The sequence below is a fragment of the Pteronotus mesoamericanus genome, unplaced genomic scaffold, assembly GCF_021234165.1.
Source record: "Pteronotus mesoamericanus isolate MK-2021 breed Mesoamerican mustached bat unplaced genomic scaffold, CSHL_Meso_final contig_317, whole genome shotgun sequence".
Lineage (NCBI taxonomy): Eukaryota > Metazoa > Chordata > Mammalia > Chiroptera > Mormoopidae > Pteronotus > Pteronotus mesoamericanus.
Genome location: NW_026555133.1, coordinates 258,459 through 276,135, shown reverse-complemented (window position 1 = coordinate 276,135; position 17,677 = coordinate 258,459). Strand labels below are relative to the sequence as shown.

The 17,677-nt window shown below is 53.9% G+C and overlaps 1 protein-coding gene across 1 annotated transcript; it reads left to right on the top strand.

Moving 5' to 3' along the window:
• The first annotated feature begins 1,734 nt into the window (after positions 1-1,734).
• ARHGEF15 (Rho guanine nucleotide exchange factor 15) lies at positions 1,735-14,700 on the top strand. The gene is made up of 16 exons (XM_054575685.1): positions 1,735-1,846; positions 3,793-4,454; positions 4,952-5,284; positions 5,540-5,594; positions 6,460-6,527; positions 6,610-6,821; positions 6,921-7,081; positions 7,250-7,402; positions 7,527-7,656; positions 10,934-11,008; positions 11,112-11,204; positions 11,291-11,451; positions 11,542-11,694; positions 11,847-11,929; positions 12,037-12,141; positions 12,917-14,700. Exons 2-16 carry the CDS (start codon positions 3,842-3,844, stop codon positions 13,066-13,068), a joined length of 2,547 nt encoding a protein of 848 aa, XP_054431660.1. The 5' UTR covers positions 1,735-1,846; positions 3,793-3,841; the 3' UTR covers positions 13,069-14,700.
• The last annotated feature ends 2,977 nt before the right edge of the window (positions 14,701-17,677 follow it).

Below are 17,677 nucleotides of genomic sequence, written 5' to 3'. Positions count from 1 at the left end.
TATTGCCCTGACTGGGAATCAAACTGGTGACCTTTCAGTTCACAGGCAGTGCTCAATCTGCTAAGCCATAGCAGCCAGGGCCCCAAGGACAATTTGCTTTTAGAAAGAGAGAGAGGGAGAGAAACATCAATGTGAGAGAGAAGCATTGATCAGTTGCCTCCCATAAGCATCCAGACCTGAGATAAGACCTGCAACCTAGGTATGTTCCCTGACTGAGAATCAAACCCTCATCCTTCTGGTTGTGGTACACTGCTCCAACCAACTGAGCCACACCAGCCAGGGCTATCTTTCTTGATAGGATCTCTGACATACTTTTGGAGAGATTTACTTTTCCAGGAAGCCCCAAATGATCTAGATACAAAGTCTGGGATGTTAGGTGCCCGGTCCTGGGGGGTGGTGTGTGTGATGGGAAACTGGTAGAATCAATCGAATTAGAAATTAAGGAAAGAGGGGCAGGGGAGCAGTGGCCTGTGGGAAGGACTCAATTCAGTTTGGCTCAATTAACTAGATATTAAGCACCATTATATGCCTGAATCTTTTCCTGAACTTTGGGATGCATCAAGTGAATAGAAGAGATAAAGATCCTCCCTCCAGAAAGCTCACTTTCTAATGTAAAAGATAATTAACTATAAACATGTCAATTTTTATCCTCACCAAAGAACATGCTTATTAATTTTAGAGAGAAGGGAAGGGACAGAGAGAGGGAAAGAAACATCAGTGTGAGAGAGAGACATCAATACATTGTCTCCTGTACATGCCCCGACAGGGGATCAAACTGGCAACCTAAGCACATGCCCTGACTGGGATAGAACCCGCAACCTTTTAGTGTACTGGACGATGCTCCAATCAGCTGAGACCTGGCCAGGTCAAGGGCTGCAATTTTAAAAAGTGGTGCAGCAGGCCTCAATGAGAAAGAGATCTTTGAGCAATGACTTAAAAGAGTCGAGGAAATCATCCATGCAAACGCCTTGGGAAGGAGGTTTCCAGCAGAAGGCACCACCAGGGCAAAGTCCCCGAGGTAGCCGTGTGCTTAAGGGAAGAGGGAGGGAAGAGGAAAGATTGGATAGGGTCTTGTTGGTCATCGTAAGGACTTTGGCTTTTACTATGAAGATAAAGGGGTTAAAACATGTATTTATCCCAGCTTTCTGATTTTTATTCTGACTTTTAGTCTTGTTGTGTGTGTGTGTGTGTGTGTGTGTGTGTAGGCCTGGCAAAGGCAGGCACCTGGGCGTGGGCAAAGGCCCCAGCAGTTCATAACTGCCCTTCTGATCTTCCTCCTACTACCCTACTTCCCAGACTGAGGTGTGGCTCACTCCACCCCTTCAGTTGTTATGACACCACCACCCGCAGCCCTGGAACTCAGCTCCTCAAACACAGAGCAAATGGGAGGTCAGAGGGACCCCCTACCCACCATTCCCCAGCTCCCCCGTACTGACTGCTGGCAATCAAAGCCTCCCAGTGGGACAGGGAAAGTCAGAGCCTGAGACTAGAGAGACAGGGATTGAGAACAGCGAGCAGGTAGGGCGACCAAGTAGTTAGAAGCCCCTGAAGGAGACATATCTCAGATCTTCCTCCCCACCTCCCTGCCGGCACATCCCCCCACCCTGCCCTCTTATCCCTTCTACACACACACACACACGCACGCACGCACGCACGCACGCACACACGCTTGACACAATGGCCGGGTGGGGCTGAGGAACTGGCTTCCTCTGTAGAGATCTCAATCTGGGTCCTCAGTTCCCGCCCCAGAAGCACAGGAGACACTGGGAGACCTGGCCCCACACTCCTTGCTTCAAGGGGCAGGCAGGACAGGCTGAAAATAGAAACCGCTTCCAAAACGATAAAGGTAAATCCAGGGGGAGCAGAGTTAGGGAGGGGGAACCTGGGGAGGGGTCCTTGGCTGTGAAATAGTGGCTGGCTCACACCCGGGGAACAGGTTGGAGGCTGAAGGGACAGGTTGTCGGGTGAGGTGTGGGAGACTGTCAGACATGCTGTGGAAGAGCACACACCATCCCTCAGCTGATGCAGAGGTGTCCCACTGCCAGCCCAGCCCTGTGCCGTTCTCATCCCGCCCTCACCCCACCCCTGTCCACCCCCAGCCCCCAGAGCCCCGATCTGCGCAGCAATGCAGATAGAACGCGCACGTAGAGAATAGCCTGCTGTCCACGCCCAAGTTCCAGCCTTTCCCCAGTCCCTGTTAACCTCCAAAACCTGGGACACGAAGTCTATCACATCTTCCAGAGCTCCAGTGTGCGCATGTGGAGTGTGGTGTGTTGGGGAGGGGGGGTGTCCGGTTGGGAGGAGGATTCGATTCCTGTTTCCTGCCCCTACTCACTCAGCCCTAGGAGGTGACTGAGAGTGGAGAGGACTCAAGGGTGAGTGCTTGGACCCAATACCTGTGTCCCTGTGACAGGCCTGAGTGGGGGTGGGAAAGGAAGTAAACAAAGGTACCTGAGAAGAGGGGTGGGATCCCTGAGTGGGGCAACGCTGAGGAGGAGCTGGTAGGGCCACTGCCCGGGTCATTTTGATAAGGGGCTTCCTGCCAGGATATGGAGGCCATTGAGCTGCAAGATTCACAGTCCACAGCCTGTAGCCCCCACTCCGCATCATTTCTGAAGAACCTGCTCTGGGGCCTGGAGGGGTCTGAGTGTCCCGCTGACTCCTGAGGGGAGTTGGGGGGCGCCTCCGTTTCCCAGCCCTGACCCTGCAGTCTTCTCAGGATTATAGCCGCCTTCCCAGAGACCGGGTGAAGCCTCGGCCCTCCTGTCTGGCCCCACTTGTCCTTGCCTTCAGTCTGGTCCCCTGACCACCCTTCAGGGATCCTGGCAGGACCCAGGCGTCCACTGGGGCCTCTTTCTCTGTGACCAGACAGCAGGATGGGGGCCGGCAGGGATAAGAGGATGGGGCAGGGGAGACCGTGTCCGGGGCCTTCTGGTCTCTTGGGGTCAGAGGTTCCCGGAATCTTCATGGCAGGAAAAGGAGACTAAAAATAACCCGGAAAGGGAGAGTCCGGAGAGAGGAACTGGGAAATGGGGGGCGGAGGGCCAGTTGGAGCAGGGAAATAGTGATGCATCCCTCACAGCCCAGGCATGGGCGTGTGTGTGCAGACACACGCGCGTGCACAGATTCTCACACAGACAGCACATAACACACAGGAACCCTCGCACCCCCCTCCCACAACACGCCATATACTGTATACTCCACTCCCCCACTGCATACCCACTCGGTAAACTCATAGCAAATACACTCTTTAAACACATCCTACGATACCCCTTTCATATAGCTCTAGAAACAGCACACACACGCTTAAACCACACTCGCAAACCTTCACAACACACACTATGGACACACAACACAATTTACTGAGCGGATGCATAGCGGCTATGCTGGCAAGCTCAATTCCCCTTGCTGATCCAGTTCCCGGGTACCCTGCCGCCTCTTGGCCACTTGCGTGTCTACCGAAGCACTCCCACCCCAGCCTCACTGTCTCCTCGGGCCTGACTGGAGCAGAAACCACAGGGCAGGGAGAAATGGAGGCTGGGAGGGCCACGAAAGGCTGCCTGCAGGGGAGGGGGCATCCAGGGGCCTCAGGAATGAGAAGAAGGGGTGAGAGGCGAAGAGAGAAGACTGGAAATGGGAAGGAAGGAGAGGAAGTGCACCAGCCTTTCCTCCTGACTCCAAAATCATGGCTGATTTGCTTGCAAACAATATCTGCTCAGAGGCCTCAGTTTACTCACAGCAGGCCAGGGGGGTGACACTAAGGGTCTCTCTTTCTCCCTCCCTCTTATTCAGGGGATGACTCCAGCAGAACACCCCACTCCTTTGAAGAGCTCAGAGGAAGATGTCAGACCAGTCTCTTCCTACAGCAACACCCCCCACCCGGAAGCCCCCTCGGATCATCCGCCCCCGGCCCCCCTCCCGACCTCGTGCTGCCCAGTCCCCAGGGCCCCCGCACAATGGCTCTTCTCCACAAGAACCTTCTGTCACCTCCAATGAGGCACCAACCCCAATGTGCACCCCCATCTTCTGGGAACCCCCAGCCTCTTCCCTCAAGCCCCCTGCCCTTCTGCCCCCTTCAGTGTCTAAAGCCAGCCTCGACTCCCAGACTTCCCCAGACTCACCTTCCAGCACCCCCAGTCCAGTGTCCCGGCGTTCCATCTCCCCAGAACCTACTCCCAGGTCTCCGGTGCCTCCTCCTAAACCCTCCGGGTCACCCCGCACACCTCTGCCCCTACCCAACACTGCCCCCTGTGGCCTGACCCAGGATGGCCCCTCCTCTGCCCCAGGCACCGTGCGGAGACTGGCTGGCAAGTTTGAGTGGGGGGCTGAAGGCAAGGGCCAGGCTGCAGATGCCCTGGAGCCAGCTCCCCAAGGGGGAGTGGGTGTGAATGGGGAGAGAGAGACTCCCCAGGGCACCCTCACCAGAAGGGGATCCCAGGAGAATGGCCCTCCAGGTAAGTATTTCCTGGGACTAGGAGCAGCTCAACCCAGCTGGTTTTTTGTTTGTTTGTTTTTGTTTTTTTAAGAGAGGGAAAGAAACATCAATGTGTGGTTGTCTTTTGCGAGCTCCCTACTGGGGACCTGGCCCGCAACCCAGGCCTGCGCCCTGAGTGGGAATTGAACCAGCAACCCTTTGGTTTGCAGGCTGGCACTTAATCCACTGAGCCGCACCAACCAGGGCTGCTTTTTTTTTTCTTTTTCTTTTTCTTTTAAATTTTCAGTGCTTTAAGGCTGGGTACTTTCAGAGGCTACTTTTTCAAAAGTGGATTTTATGGTTGGAAAGTCTGATTTCTATATTTCTGGGAGTCTGGAGAGAGTCAGGGTTGAAGAACAGATGCCTGGGGCTGGACCTTGTTCCAGCTGCCGGGCAGGTCAAGGAGAAGGAGGACGCCTGGGCAGGGTGAGGACAGGCCCCAAGGGCCTTTGCCTTAGGACACCCTGTCTCCAACAGATGCTGCCCAGGCCTGCCCTCCGTGCTGTCCCTGTGTCTGCCATGTAGCCCGGCCTGGCCTGGAGCTCCGATGGGTCCCTGTGGGGGGCTGTGAGGATGGTCCCAGGGCCCCCTGCCGAGCCTCCCCACTTCGGACCTCCCGCTCCCGCCCCAGTCCCACCAGCATCGGTCACCACTCAGTGGTCCTCACATCCTACCGCTCCACTGCCGAGCGCAAACTCCTGCCACCACTCAAACCCCCGAAGCCACCTCGGGTCAGGCAGGATGCCACCATCTCTGGGGAGCCCCCACAGCCAGTTCTTGATCTGCCCTCTGAAGATGGAATCCAAACAGGTACAGGGCCTCGGGGACTGGATCCTTTGGATGGGAAGGGAAGGGGTGGAGATGAAGAATTCTAAAAATGATCTACAACTCCCAATAGGCCCTGAGCACTTTATTTTATTTTTTTTGTTCCTCTACCAGTACCAGCTGCTGCTCTAGGACTGACGGGAGTTGTAGTTTTTGTAATAACAATCTCTGCTGGGGCAGGATAGTCTTGGGCGGAGGATCCTGGAGATTAGTTCTCTTCACTCTCGGTTCTCTGTCCAGGAAACAGACCAGAAGAAGCTCCTCAGAATGCTCTTCCAGCAACCGTGGAGGGCAGGTACCAAACACCCCATCCTTACTCCCACCTGAGGGCAGACTCACCTTCAGGTCCTGCTAAGTCCTACCTCCTCAAAGGTGGGGTGAAGAAGATCTGAGGTTCTAGAGACAAGAAGCCCTGGTTTCTAATCCCAGCTCTGTCCCTTATCAGCTATGCGACCTTATATACATCACTTAACCTTTCCGAGTCTCAGGGTCCTCATCTACGAAACAGGGGTAAGCATACCAGCTACTTCATAGAGCTGTTGGTATAACGTTGGTAGAGAGCCGGTCCCCTAGTAAGTGCTCCATTTTTGTTCCCCCATCTTAAGCTTCCTTCTATAGCAATTATTGTCTGCAAGACTATTTGGCAACCACAAACATTTCTTCCATGTCTTCTGGGCTTACTAGTGATCTTAGATTCACTGCTGTTATCAGAGTTAATCTGAGCCCATTCATTTATTCAACAAATATTTACTGGTGTTTATTCTCCTGGGCTGTTAGCTTGGGTGAATGGGTATGTGATAGCCAGACCAGGAGAGACTGAGCTGCAGGTGAGGAGGAGGCGTGCGAGGTTGGGTTTGAGCAGGCTGAGTCTCTCTGAGGCACAGAGAGGACTTTGCAGGCGGTGGGGTGACTGCTATGTGAGAGGGCTGGAGATAAAGACTTGGAAGTCTCTGCCCACAGCAGCTGAGATGACAGGAGTAGACGGAGCCTGCTTAGTTCAGGGCCTCCCACACAACAGGCACATAAGCAAATATCTGGGGTTTGGCCTGGGGAGCTGCCAGGGTCCCAGCGCACAGCCTTGCACCATCGAGTGACAAGCACCCCTGCAGGTGCGCAACGGCGGTGACTCTGGCGGACTCTGTCCCTTTTTCTCTCCACAGGGATGAGGAGGGGCTGGAGGGGCTGGAGGGGCTGAAGGATCAGAGCTGGGAGCTGCCCCTGCAGGATGGTGAGTCCCTGCTGTGGCCATCAAGCCGGGAGCAGGGCTCTGGGGCGCTGGACTTCCCTGATGTGCTGCGCTTGCTCTCCAGAACCCCTGTACCAGACCTACCGAGCAGCCGTGCTGTCAGAGGAGCTGTGGGGGGTCAGTGAGGATGGAAGTCCCTCTCCAACCAGTCTCGGAGAAGCTCCCGCCTTCCCCCGGCCCCCTGGACCTCGAAACACTCTGTGGCAGGAGCTTCCAGCTGTGCGAATGAGTGGCCTCCTGGACACCCTGAGCCCTCAGGAGAAGCGCATGCAGGAGGTGGCGTACCTGGGGTCTGGCCAAGGGTAGGGGTGTGACCTGGGTCCTGGGCTGGCTGGGAACTGCGCTTTCCTCTACCACCCTGTCCTTCCTCCTCAGAGCCTGTTTGAGGTGGTGACATCCGAGGCCTCCTACCTGCGCTCCCTGCGGCTGCTGACTGACACCTTTGTGCTGAGCCAGGCTCTCCGGGACACGCTCACCCCCCGGGATCACCACACCCTCTTCTCCAATGTGCAGAGAGTCCAGGAAGTCAGCGAGCGGTCAGTGGGGTCCTGCCCTCTCAGCAAACCAAGCCTCAGGCTCCTGAGCACTTCTTAGCTTTCACCCTGCGCCAGGGCCGTCCTTCTACAGGCCCAGCTAGTGCCTCAAGAACCCAGGGGGCCTGGCTCGCTGCGCCCCCTTTATTGTTTGTCCCCCAACTCCTTCAGGTTTCTAGGCACATTACTGTCCCGTGTACGCTCTTCCCCCCACATCAGCGACCTTTGTGACATAGTGCATGCCCACGCTGTGGGCCCTTTCTCCGTGTATGTGGATTACGTGCGGAACCAGCAGTATCAGGAGGAAACCTACAGCCGCCTTATGTGAGTGTCCCAGGGGTGAGGGCCAGGTCACGCTGGGGGCAGGGTTGGCGTCCAGGCCAGGGCAGGCTGGGGGTGAGGGCCTCGAGGCAGACACCAGCACCCTGGCCTGGGCCTGCTTCTTCAGGGACACAAACGTGCGCTTCTCCGCGGAGCTCCGGCGGCTGCAGAGCCTCCCCAAGTGTGAACGGCTCCCACTGCCCTCCTTCCTGCTGCTGCCCTTTCAGCGCATCACACGGCTGCGCATGCTGCTGCAGGTACCACCATCTTGGCCTGGGGTCTTTTCTGCCCTATCAGTTCCATTGGACAACTCTCCCCGGGACTGCCTGCCTGTCCCTCACCATCTCCCACCCCACCATGACTACAAGACTCTCCTAAATCAGAACTCCTAACCTGGGCCTCTCAGTCCAGGAGCAAACAAACCCTGCCTAGAGCTACCCAAAGGTCTCCAGGAGTGATCTGCGTGCAGGAAATGAGGCTCTGGCTAGAGACAGGCCTTCTAGACTTGACTGTGCCACTAACTGGCTGCTTGACCTTGGGCAAGTCCCTTCCTCTCTCTCTGGGCCTTACGGGGATTGTGGTCGGTGGCCTTTGAGGTCCCTTCAGCTGTATCTTTCACTGCATACCTCCCCAATAGGGGTGATATCACCCCCAAGCAGGCAAAAATTCATTCTTTGGGAAGTAAAAAAAAAAAATCTTTTTTTAAAAAAAGTATGTCTTATTGATCATGCTGTTACAGTTGTCCCATTTTATTTTCTCCCCTTCATTCCCGCCTGCCCTGCACTGCTCCTCTCACCAGCATCCCCCCGCCCACTTAGTTCCTGTCCATGGGTCGTACATATAAGTTCTTTGGCTTCTCCATTGCCTATATTATTCTTAACCTTCCCCTGTCTATTTTGTACCTACTAGTTATGCTTCTTATTCCTTACATTTTTCCCCCCATGCTCCCCCTCCCCCTCCCCGCTGATAACCCTCCATGTGATCTCTATTCCTGTGATTCTGTTCCTGTTCTAGTTGTTTGCTGAGTTTGTTTTTTGTTTTTGTTTTTTCGGTTCAGTTGTTCATCGCTGTGAGTTTGTTGTTATTTTAGTGTTCATAGTTTTTTTTATCTTCTTCTCTTTCTTAGACAAGTCCCTTTAAAATTTCATATAATAAGGGCTTGGTGATGATGAACTCCTGTAATTTGACCTTATCTGGGAAGCACTTTATCTGCCCTTCCATTCTAAATGATAGCTTTGCTGGATAGAGTAATCTTGGATGTAGGTCCTTGCCTTTCATGAATACTTCTTTCCAGCCCCTTCTTGCCTGCTAGGTTTCTTTTGAGAAATCAGCTGTTAGTCTTATAGGGAACTCCTTTGTAGGTAACTGTCTCCTTTTCTCTTGCTGCTTTCAAGATTCTCTCCTTGTCTTTAATCTTGGATAATTTAATTATGATGTGCCTTGGGTGTGTGTTTCCTTGGGTTCAACTTCTTTGGGACTCTCTGAGCTTCCTCGACTTCCTGGAAGTCTATTTCCTTAGCCAGATTGGGGAGGTTCTCCTTCATTATTTTTTTCAAATAAGTTTTCAATTTCTTGTTCTTCCTCTTCTCCTTCTGGTATCCCTATGATTCAGGTGTTAGAATGTTCAAAGTTGTTCCAGAGGTTCCTAAGCCTCCCCTCATATATTTGAATTCTTGTTTCTTCATTCTGTTCTGATTGAATGTTTATCTCTTCCTTCTGCTCCAAATTGTTGATTTGAGTCCCAGTTTCCTTCCCTTTACTGTTGTTCCTTGTATATTCTTTATTTCACTTTGTATAGCCTTCATTTCTTCCTTTATTTTGCAACCATAATCATTTCTGTGAGCATCCTGATTACCAGTGTTTTGGACTCTGCATCTGATAGGTTGGCTATCTCCTCGTCGCTTAGTTCTTTATCTGGAGTTTTGATCTGTTCTTTCATTTTGGCCATATTTCTTTGTCTTGGCACTCCTGTTATATTGTAAAGGGCAGGGCCTTAGGTATTTACCAGGGCGGGGAGACTAACATCTCTGCTTAGTGGCCCTGTAGTTGGGGAGGGGTCCGAGAAGGAACAATGCTGCTTGCCTGTCTCTCAGCCTGGCTTTCAGTCACTGCCCCTGCTACCCACAAGTAAATCGAGTCCTGCTAGTGCTGATTCCCGGATGGGTGAATTTGTGTACGTTCTGGGACCCTGTGGGGTCTCTCCAGTGAAACCTCCTGTGAGGCTGGGTATTTCTCCTACCATGGAACCCCCCCATAGGTTTTTACAGCCAAGGTTTTGAGGCTTTCCTTTCCCCTACTGGAACCCTGGGTTGCACGATCTCCCTTGCTCTCCAGCTGTTCCTCCCAGTTTATCTGCACTCAAATGTGGGACCCCCCGGTCCGCCAGCTGCCATCTCACCTGTCTGGTCCTCCAGAAGCCGCCTTGCTGTGCATTCTCTCCCCACTGGCTGCCCCTCTCCGCCCCTCCTACTGGTCTGGATGAATGTTTCTTCTTTAACTGCTCCATTGTTGGACTTCCATACAGTTCCATTTTCTGGCAGTTCTGGTTGTTTTTTGTTTTTAAATTTGTTGTCCTTCTTTTGGTTGTGCCAGGAGGCAAAGTGTATCTACCTACACATCCATCTTGGCTAGAAGTATAAAATTAATCTTAGATATTCCAATAGATGTGCTACTTCAAAGGCCCGTGGTACATAAAAGATATACAGCATATCTGTGGTACTGAAATTTCTAAAACGGCTCCTTAGCAAAGTGACAATTAAAAAAACCATAAAGGTTGAAAAACCCTCTTCTATTGCAAAATAGAAACTTCTCCCTAAACCACGTCACCCAGTGTGGGGATCTCAATGAGAAGAATTTCTAACTAGATGGTCAGCATTGTTATGTCTTATTCAGTTTAATATACACTCTGTGTGGGCAAAATAATCACAATTATAATAGTTAAACAGCTATTGAGTGCTCTGTTCTTGGCATGATTCTAAGTGCTATATACTCAGTCTCACCAATGACTGTACGAGGGTAGAAACTACTATTGACTCCACTGTGTAGATGAGGAAACTCAGGCACAGAGAAATTAAATAATTTGTCCCAGGTTACACAGATAATAATTGATGGAAACATACTTTAAATCCAGGCACTCTTAACCACCGTGATATATTGTTTGTACTGTGATATATTGGCTGTGGTTAATAATTATTTAAATAATAGCAACCTTCTTTTCAGCATTTACTATGTGCCAAGGACTATGCTAAGTACTTACATACATTACCAGGCTGAATCCTCATACCAGTGCTAGGTGGGTACTGTCCCTGTTTTACAGATGCCTAAACAGAGGCTCAGAGAGGTAATGTGATTTGCTCAGGGTTAGGCAGGTGGTGAGTGGCGGGCTCTCTCAGCCTTGTTGAGGCTGGTGCCTCAGCCCTGTGAACCCCAAAATGAGCCTTTTTCTAAGCCAGGCAAGGGTCCTCTGAGCTGCTGCCCCCCTGAATCCCAGGGCTGCAGAGCAGGGGCCCAGTCACCCTTCCTTCTTGTCCTCAGAATATCCTGCACCAGACAGAGGAGGGGTCCAGCCGCCAGGAGAACGCTCAGAAGGCCCTGGGTGCTATCAGCAAGGTGGGCAGGGGGGATGCTGAGGCCAGGGGAGGGGAAGAAGGGGCAGGGAGAGAGGGAAGGGGTGGAAGGGCGCAGGGTTGGTGACCCAGCTCCCCTTACCCAGATCATTGAGCGCTGCAGCGCTGAGGTGGGGCGCATGAAGCAGACCGAGGAGCTGATTCGGCTCACCCAGAGGCTGCGCTTCCACAAAGTCAAGGTTAGTCTCTGCCCAGACTCCCCACCTTCCCTTTCCCCATGGTGGTGTTATGAAGAAGCCAGAACCTCCTCCCTGCTTCCTCCCAGGCCCTGCCCCTGGTCTCCTGGTCAAGGCGCCTGGAGTTGCAGGGGGAGCTGACGGAGTTAGGGTGCCGGAGGGGGGGCGTGCTCTTCACCTCGCGCCCCCGCTTCACTCCCCTCTGCCTGCTGCTCTTTAGTGACCTGCTGCTCATCACTCAGCCCAAGAGGTGGGTCCCAGGAAGGGTGGGCACCCAGGCAGTGGTGGGAAGCCCAGCTGGACTTCTGTTCTCCGTCTGAACTTCCTCTTCCCTGGGTAGTGGGCAGCGGCTACAGGTTCTGGACTATGCCCATCGCTCCCTAGTCCAGGCCCAGCAGGTTCCGGACCCATCGGGACCCCCTACATTCCGCCTCTCCCTTCTCAGCAACCACCAGGGCCGCCCCACCCACCGGCTACTCCAAGCTTCATCCCTGTGAGTTGTGCCTCCTTTAGAAAACACCCTTGGGACCTTCACCTGACCTCTCAGAGCCTACCACCCTCCCCCCATCTCTCTCCTCGGCGGCCCCTGCCCAAGCCCTAGTAGGATCTCCTAGGACAATTGTGATCTTCCCTGTGTCCCACCAGATCAGATATGCAGCGCTGGCTGGGAGCTTTCCCCACCCCAGGCCCCCTTCCCTGCTCCTCGGACACCATCTATGAGGACTGTGGTGAGTAGCCTCTAGAGGAAGGAGGGAAGGAAGAGTCTTAAGGGGTACATGGGGGAGAAGCTAAAAAGAGTCTTGATCCCTCTGTGATGTCACCCAACCCCAACCAGACTGTTCCCAAGATCTGTGTTCAGAGCCTTATGTACCAGCCAAGACTGAGGGACAGAGCCCAGAGCCCAGGACTCCCACCAAGCACCTGCACAAGAGCCCTGAAGGTGAGAGACTCTTTTTATTTCTTCACCTAGTAAATATTTATTAAGCACCTATGAGATGCCATTCTCTGTTCTAGGCACTGTGAGCCAAACACACAGATATTCCTGTACTGCTGGAGCATACATTCTAGCGGAAGAGAAACAATAAAGAGTAAAGATAAATAAGTACATTATATATAGCATATCCAAAGGTGATAGTGCTATGGAAAAACAAAAGTGGAGCAGAGTCGAGGAGACCAGGAGTCCCAGTGTTGGGTGGGTTATGAGTTTAATAGGGAGGCTGAGGTGGACCTCAATGAGGAGGCACCATGTCAGCAATGACTTGATGGAGATGAGGAATTTAGGCACGTGGCATCTAGAGGAAGGATGTTCCAGTCAGAGGCAAGAGTCAGTGCAAAGGCACTGTGGTTGGTATGTTTGAGAAAACAGTAAGAGGGGGCGAGTGTGGCTAGAGGGAGTGAGGAGAAGGGGGAGAATCAGATGAGGTCATAGAGATAACAAGGACAAGATCATGTGGTCCTTGCGGGTCCCTGTAAGGATTCTGGCCTTCACTCTGTGTGAGATGAGCAGCCATTACAGGACTTAAGGAGTAACCCTGACCCTCTTTGATGCTATTGTTACCTCCACCTCCAGCGGCCTTTCTATCAATGCTCCAGGCTTCTCTACTAATTCCTACACTCGCCATGACCCTCAGGCATGAGATCCCATGGTGCCTCCTTTCCTTTCTGACCTGTCCTCTGCCGTGGCTCCACTCGGGCCTCTGTCTCTCTTTTTCCAGGCTGGCTGAAGGGGCTTCCTGGGGCCTTCCCTGCCCAGCTGGTGTGTGAAGTCACGGGGGAACATGAAAGGAGAAGGCACCTTCGCCAGCACCAGAGGCTCCTTGAGGCTGTTGGGCCCTCTTCAGGAACACCCAGTACTCCTCAACCTTAACGCAGGCTGCGGAGGGGGCACAGGCTGGGACAGGTGGCAGTGTGGCCAAGCTCATCCATCTATTGGATTCGTTGTCAGTGGAAACACTACCTCTAGTGGCAATCAATAGGGACCAAGCTTCATGACAAGGCAGCCAATGAAAACAGGGTTGTCTGAGCCCAGGCAGTGAGGGAGAATGAGGATGGTTTGAGCGTGTTGCCAATGGAGACAAAGGCTTAGTGCAGAGCGGCGAATGGGTGCTGAGCTGGCTGAGCCCCTGGCCGGTGAGTATCCCTGCTATTCTCATAGCCTAGGAAAGTGAAGGTAGGTGGTTGTCCCTCAGTTAAAAAGGGTCACATTGGAGATTAGGATCAGGATTAGGATTGAAATAGCTAACAGCAATGAGCAGGGACCCATCCAGCCTCAGAAGATGGTGATCTGGACCGAAGAGATCAGTAGTGACCCTGCTTGGTTCTAGAGTGACAACCAGTCCTGCCCTTGGCATCTAGAAAGTATTAGAGTCCATTCTCAGGGTGCCTCCTTTGTCCTCTCAAGCCAGTTTTTCTCTTCTCAAAGAATCCAGAGAACCTGCGAATGTGTGTGCGTGTGTGTGTATGTATCTGCTGAATGTGGTATGTGTTGACCTTGCCCCGGCCCCGATGACTGACCACCCCGTTTCTTCCCTCAGCCCCCATTTTACCTATTATGCTCTCTGAGAAAGACGCGAGGTCTGAGTGCCGCAGGAGAACGAGCTGGGCGTGGCTTGGCAGCTGGAGGCCAGAGCTGGAGATGAGAGTCTCAGGGTCTGGGTCTTTAGGGACCAGAGTTCTGTGACAATTAGAGGGTAATGTTATGGAGCAGACAAGCAGCCTGGCCGAGAAGCCCATGGGACTGAAGATGGCCAGTAGCTGGTGCCCGAAGCCCCCTGCCACTCACAATCCCTTCTCCTTGCCCCAGTTTGGCGTCCATAATCTCGGCCTGAAAACCCCCAACTGAACTATAATCAGGCGTCCAGCCTCAGCCTTGGGCTTCAGACCGGCTCTGGACCCCAAGTTTGGGTGAAGGAACAGAAGCTGTGGATCCTGGGCCATCCGGTGAGCCCCCTGGACTGTCTTGCCTTCATGCTGGTCCTCTCGCAGAAACACGGTGCCACGCAGTGGCAGAGACTGGAGGATGGTGATGCTGCCCAGCCCCACCCAGAGCGTCTGCTTCGGGATGAGCAGCTGCCCCGCGTGATGCCAGAAGGAGGCGAGGGACCAGGAGAGAGTAGAGTGGACAGTTGCTGGCAAGTAGGGCCCAGGCCTGGCACAAGGCTGTCCCTGAGCTGGGCTACCACACCTTCCCTCAGCTCATGCACAGCAAGTTGCCCAGGACAGAAACTGCCACGCTGACCGCAGGAGGTGCAGGAACTCTGGGAGACCCAGAAGAAGAAAGGCAGTGGCAATTTGTCGTGTCCATGACTTTGAAGTTTCACCTAGGACAGGGCCTGGCATAGGACAGACCCTCAATAAATGTTGGTGGAGTTGTATTGAGGCTCTTCAGGGGACTGTGTGCTTAAAGGAGCAGTGGTTTCCAAACGTGGCTTTATAAGGTGGTGGTGGTGGGGCTGGTTAGAAAGGGATTCTTTGAGAGCAGAGACTGGTTCTGCTGGGAACTGGGCTTGGAGACTAGGTCTGAGGCCCCAGTGGGCCGGCCCACTCATAGCTGCCCAGGGATCCACGGCTGTGGCGGGGTGGGTTTGCCCATGCTGGGGCGGGGGTGGGGGTGGGGAGGGCTCCTGCAGGCTGGGGCAGAAAACAGGGCAGGGGCACTTATGGCTGGGGCTCCAGCAGGGGATGAAGATGCAGAGAGCAGGACAAAAAGGGCAGTCAGTCAGCAATAAAGGTCTTTTCCTGACCAGTCAAGCACCTCTGTGTTTAATCCAATCAATTCTCCACCTGTTGATTGAGCACCGTCTACATGCCAGGCGCTGTTCTAGGGTCTTGGGGATGCAGAGATGAAACAAACAAGGACCTTGCCTCAAGAAGCCTACATTCTGGGCGTGGGGGAGGAGGTGGAGGAAACAATGACCAATTGTAAACAGTTTAATAAGATAAGATCAGGTAGCACTGAGTGCTGTAAAGAAAATACACCAAGGGCTGTGATAAGAATGTTGTGCCTATGTGTAGCTTTGAGGAAGGTCCTGGAGGTAACACCTGAGCTGAGACTCAAGTGCCAAGAAGGGAGCAGCTCTGGGGAGCTCTGGGCAAAGAGCATGCAGGGGTGGCAACAAGGGGACTGAAGTCCAGGGAGAGAAGGCAGTGGTCATGGGGAGGTGCGCATGCTCTTTCACGTTTCCTGGCTGAGGGAGACCCTCTCTCTCTGAGATTCTGAGAAACAGACAGACACACACACACAAAGCTGCCCCTGTGCCCGGTATTCAGTCCCTCCCAGCTCCTCAACCCCTCCCCGAACCCTTCCCTAGGGAAGCGCCCCACCCCCTCCACTTCAGATGTCCGAATAATGGGATAATGAGAAGACAAAGACCAGATAAGAGTTGTTTTGGGGATGTAAAGGCACAAAAAATACAACCACATGTTCCAAAAGACACAGAAAAGACAGGAAGGAGAGGGCCCTGTCATGTTTCTGTTGTCTTAGAGGCCCCTTTGCCTTCTGGGGTGACGTAGGTGAGTGTGTGCAGCCTGGGAGGGGTGTGCATCCCGCAGACCCGTTGGAGAGGGCTGCGGGCATGGAGCACAGCTGTGCGGGGAAGGGGCCCACCATGAGCGTGGAGAAAGGGGGTGGCAGAAGGGATGGGGCTGGAGTAAGGAAGACAGAGAGCGGGCAATGGGGGGGGGGCGGTGCGGATGGTTCAGGGGGCTGTAGGTGACTGGGTGAACCCTGACTTCTCTCTCCCGCTCCTGCACATCCTCCACCAGGCACCTGCCTCTCTGTCGCAGCCCTGCACTGCCTCCTGCTAGCGTCCATCCACCTCCCCATCCTGCGTCGCTCCTGGCCCTTCCTGCCCCTCTGAGTCCCGTTCTGCAACTTTCAGGCAGGTGTGGGAGGAGGTTTCGTCAGAGAGGTCTCTCAGTGCTGCCCTGGCTGGTGGGGGTGGTAGAGGTCAGTACAGACATTCCAGGTACTAGAGAGGTTCACTGACCCATTTGGGGAGTCCTGGAGCTGCCATCGCTCCATTCCTTCACTTTCTATCATGCTGGAGAGGTGAAAGAAACTCCTGTTTACACAGGCTCTGGAAAGGCACGGGTGTGTCTCAGGCCCGGGGGAGGTGTCTGAGAGGACCAGGTCGGGGAGCGGCGACGGGAGTGTCTCCCTCTCTGAGTCAGTCCGTGTTCTCTCCACCCCGCAGTCCTGCTCTGCTCCTCCTGTTTGTGGCCTCCACGTATGGGGAGTGGATAATAATACAGATAGGACAGGGCACGGCCTCCCTTTGCACTGGCCCTTCCATGGCCTCTGGCTCAACATCGTTGTGGCCATTATTACCGGTGAGCCGAGGGAGGTTGCAATCATGACCACAAGCAACAGGTGGAAGAGAGGCATTGTCCCTTTCCCTGCAGCCTGCTCACTAGCCTTCTCCCTTCTTTCGGCCCCACGGTTGCTCCAGCCACTCCCTGAGATCCTTCCCAGAGCCCTTCAGGCTGGTTCTGTCTATTCCTGAAAGTGTCCCCCTCGCCCCTCCCTCCTTCCTCGCAGGGCTCGCCACTCTTCTGCTACTGAGGTATCTGCTGGTCCCCGTGTTCGGGGTTGGCGGGTTCAGCAGGCAGCCGCACCCACCCGTGCCGGCCCTCCGCCAGTTCCTCCGCCAGCCGGACGCAGCCCCGAAGGCCGCCCGACCTTGCTCCCCAGCGCCCCGTCTCCAAGCCACCCACTCTCCACCGTCCAGCGGCCCGAGGCGGAGCGATGAGAGCAAAGGGAGCAAAGGGAAACAACTCCCGGAGGTTTCGCTCTTATCCAACCTGGACGCCCTTCGCCGTCGGGGCGTGACCAGGCCCCTCGGGTTTGGCGCCCCCACCCCTCCCCCACCTCGCAGGGTCTGCGGTGCACCCAGCACACCCGACTCGGAGTCCCCTCTCCCCGCTCCCTGCCCCTAGTTTTCTGCTTTCCCCTTTCCACTAGGCGGCTTACCCCCTTGCCCCCAGCCCCCCGGAATCACACCCCCCCTCCCTTCTGAAGCCTTTCCCACTCCATCCGTCTTGGGAAATCTGAAGTTGCCTTGAGTGGGAAGGGGTTGGGGTTGAATTCAGATTTTACGGCGTCCTTCTAAAGAGAAAGAATACAAAATATGAATTAAAAATAGGGGACAAAAATGAGTTTTTATTTAGAATGATCAAAATAATAAATCACACCTCGCGGCGGCATTCACTGAGCAGATCGCTCAGCGTCCTCCGCAACCATGTCTGATAAGTCCGACAGGGCCGAGATTGAGAAATTCGATAAGCCGAAAGTGAAGACGACAGAAACGCAAGAGAAAAACCCACTGCCTTCCGAAGAAACGATTGACCAGGAGAAGCAAGCAGGCGAATCGTCCTCTCCGCCAACAGGCACTGTACAGTCCACAAGCATTGCCTTCTTATTCCACTTCTTTTAGGGGCTCAGCTTTGTAAGACGCAAAGAGGCTGGATGAGTTTAA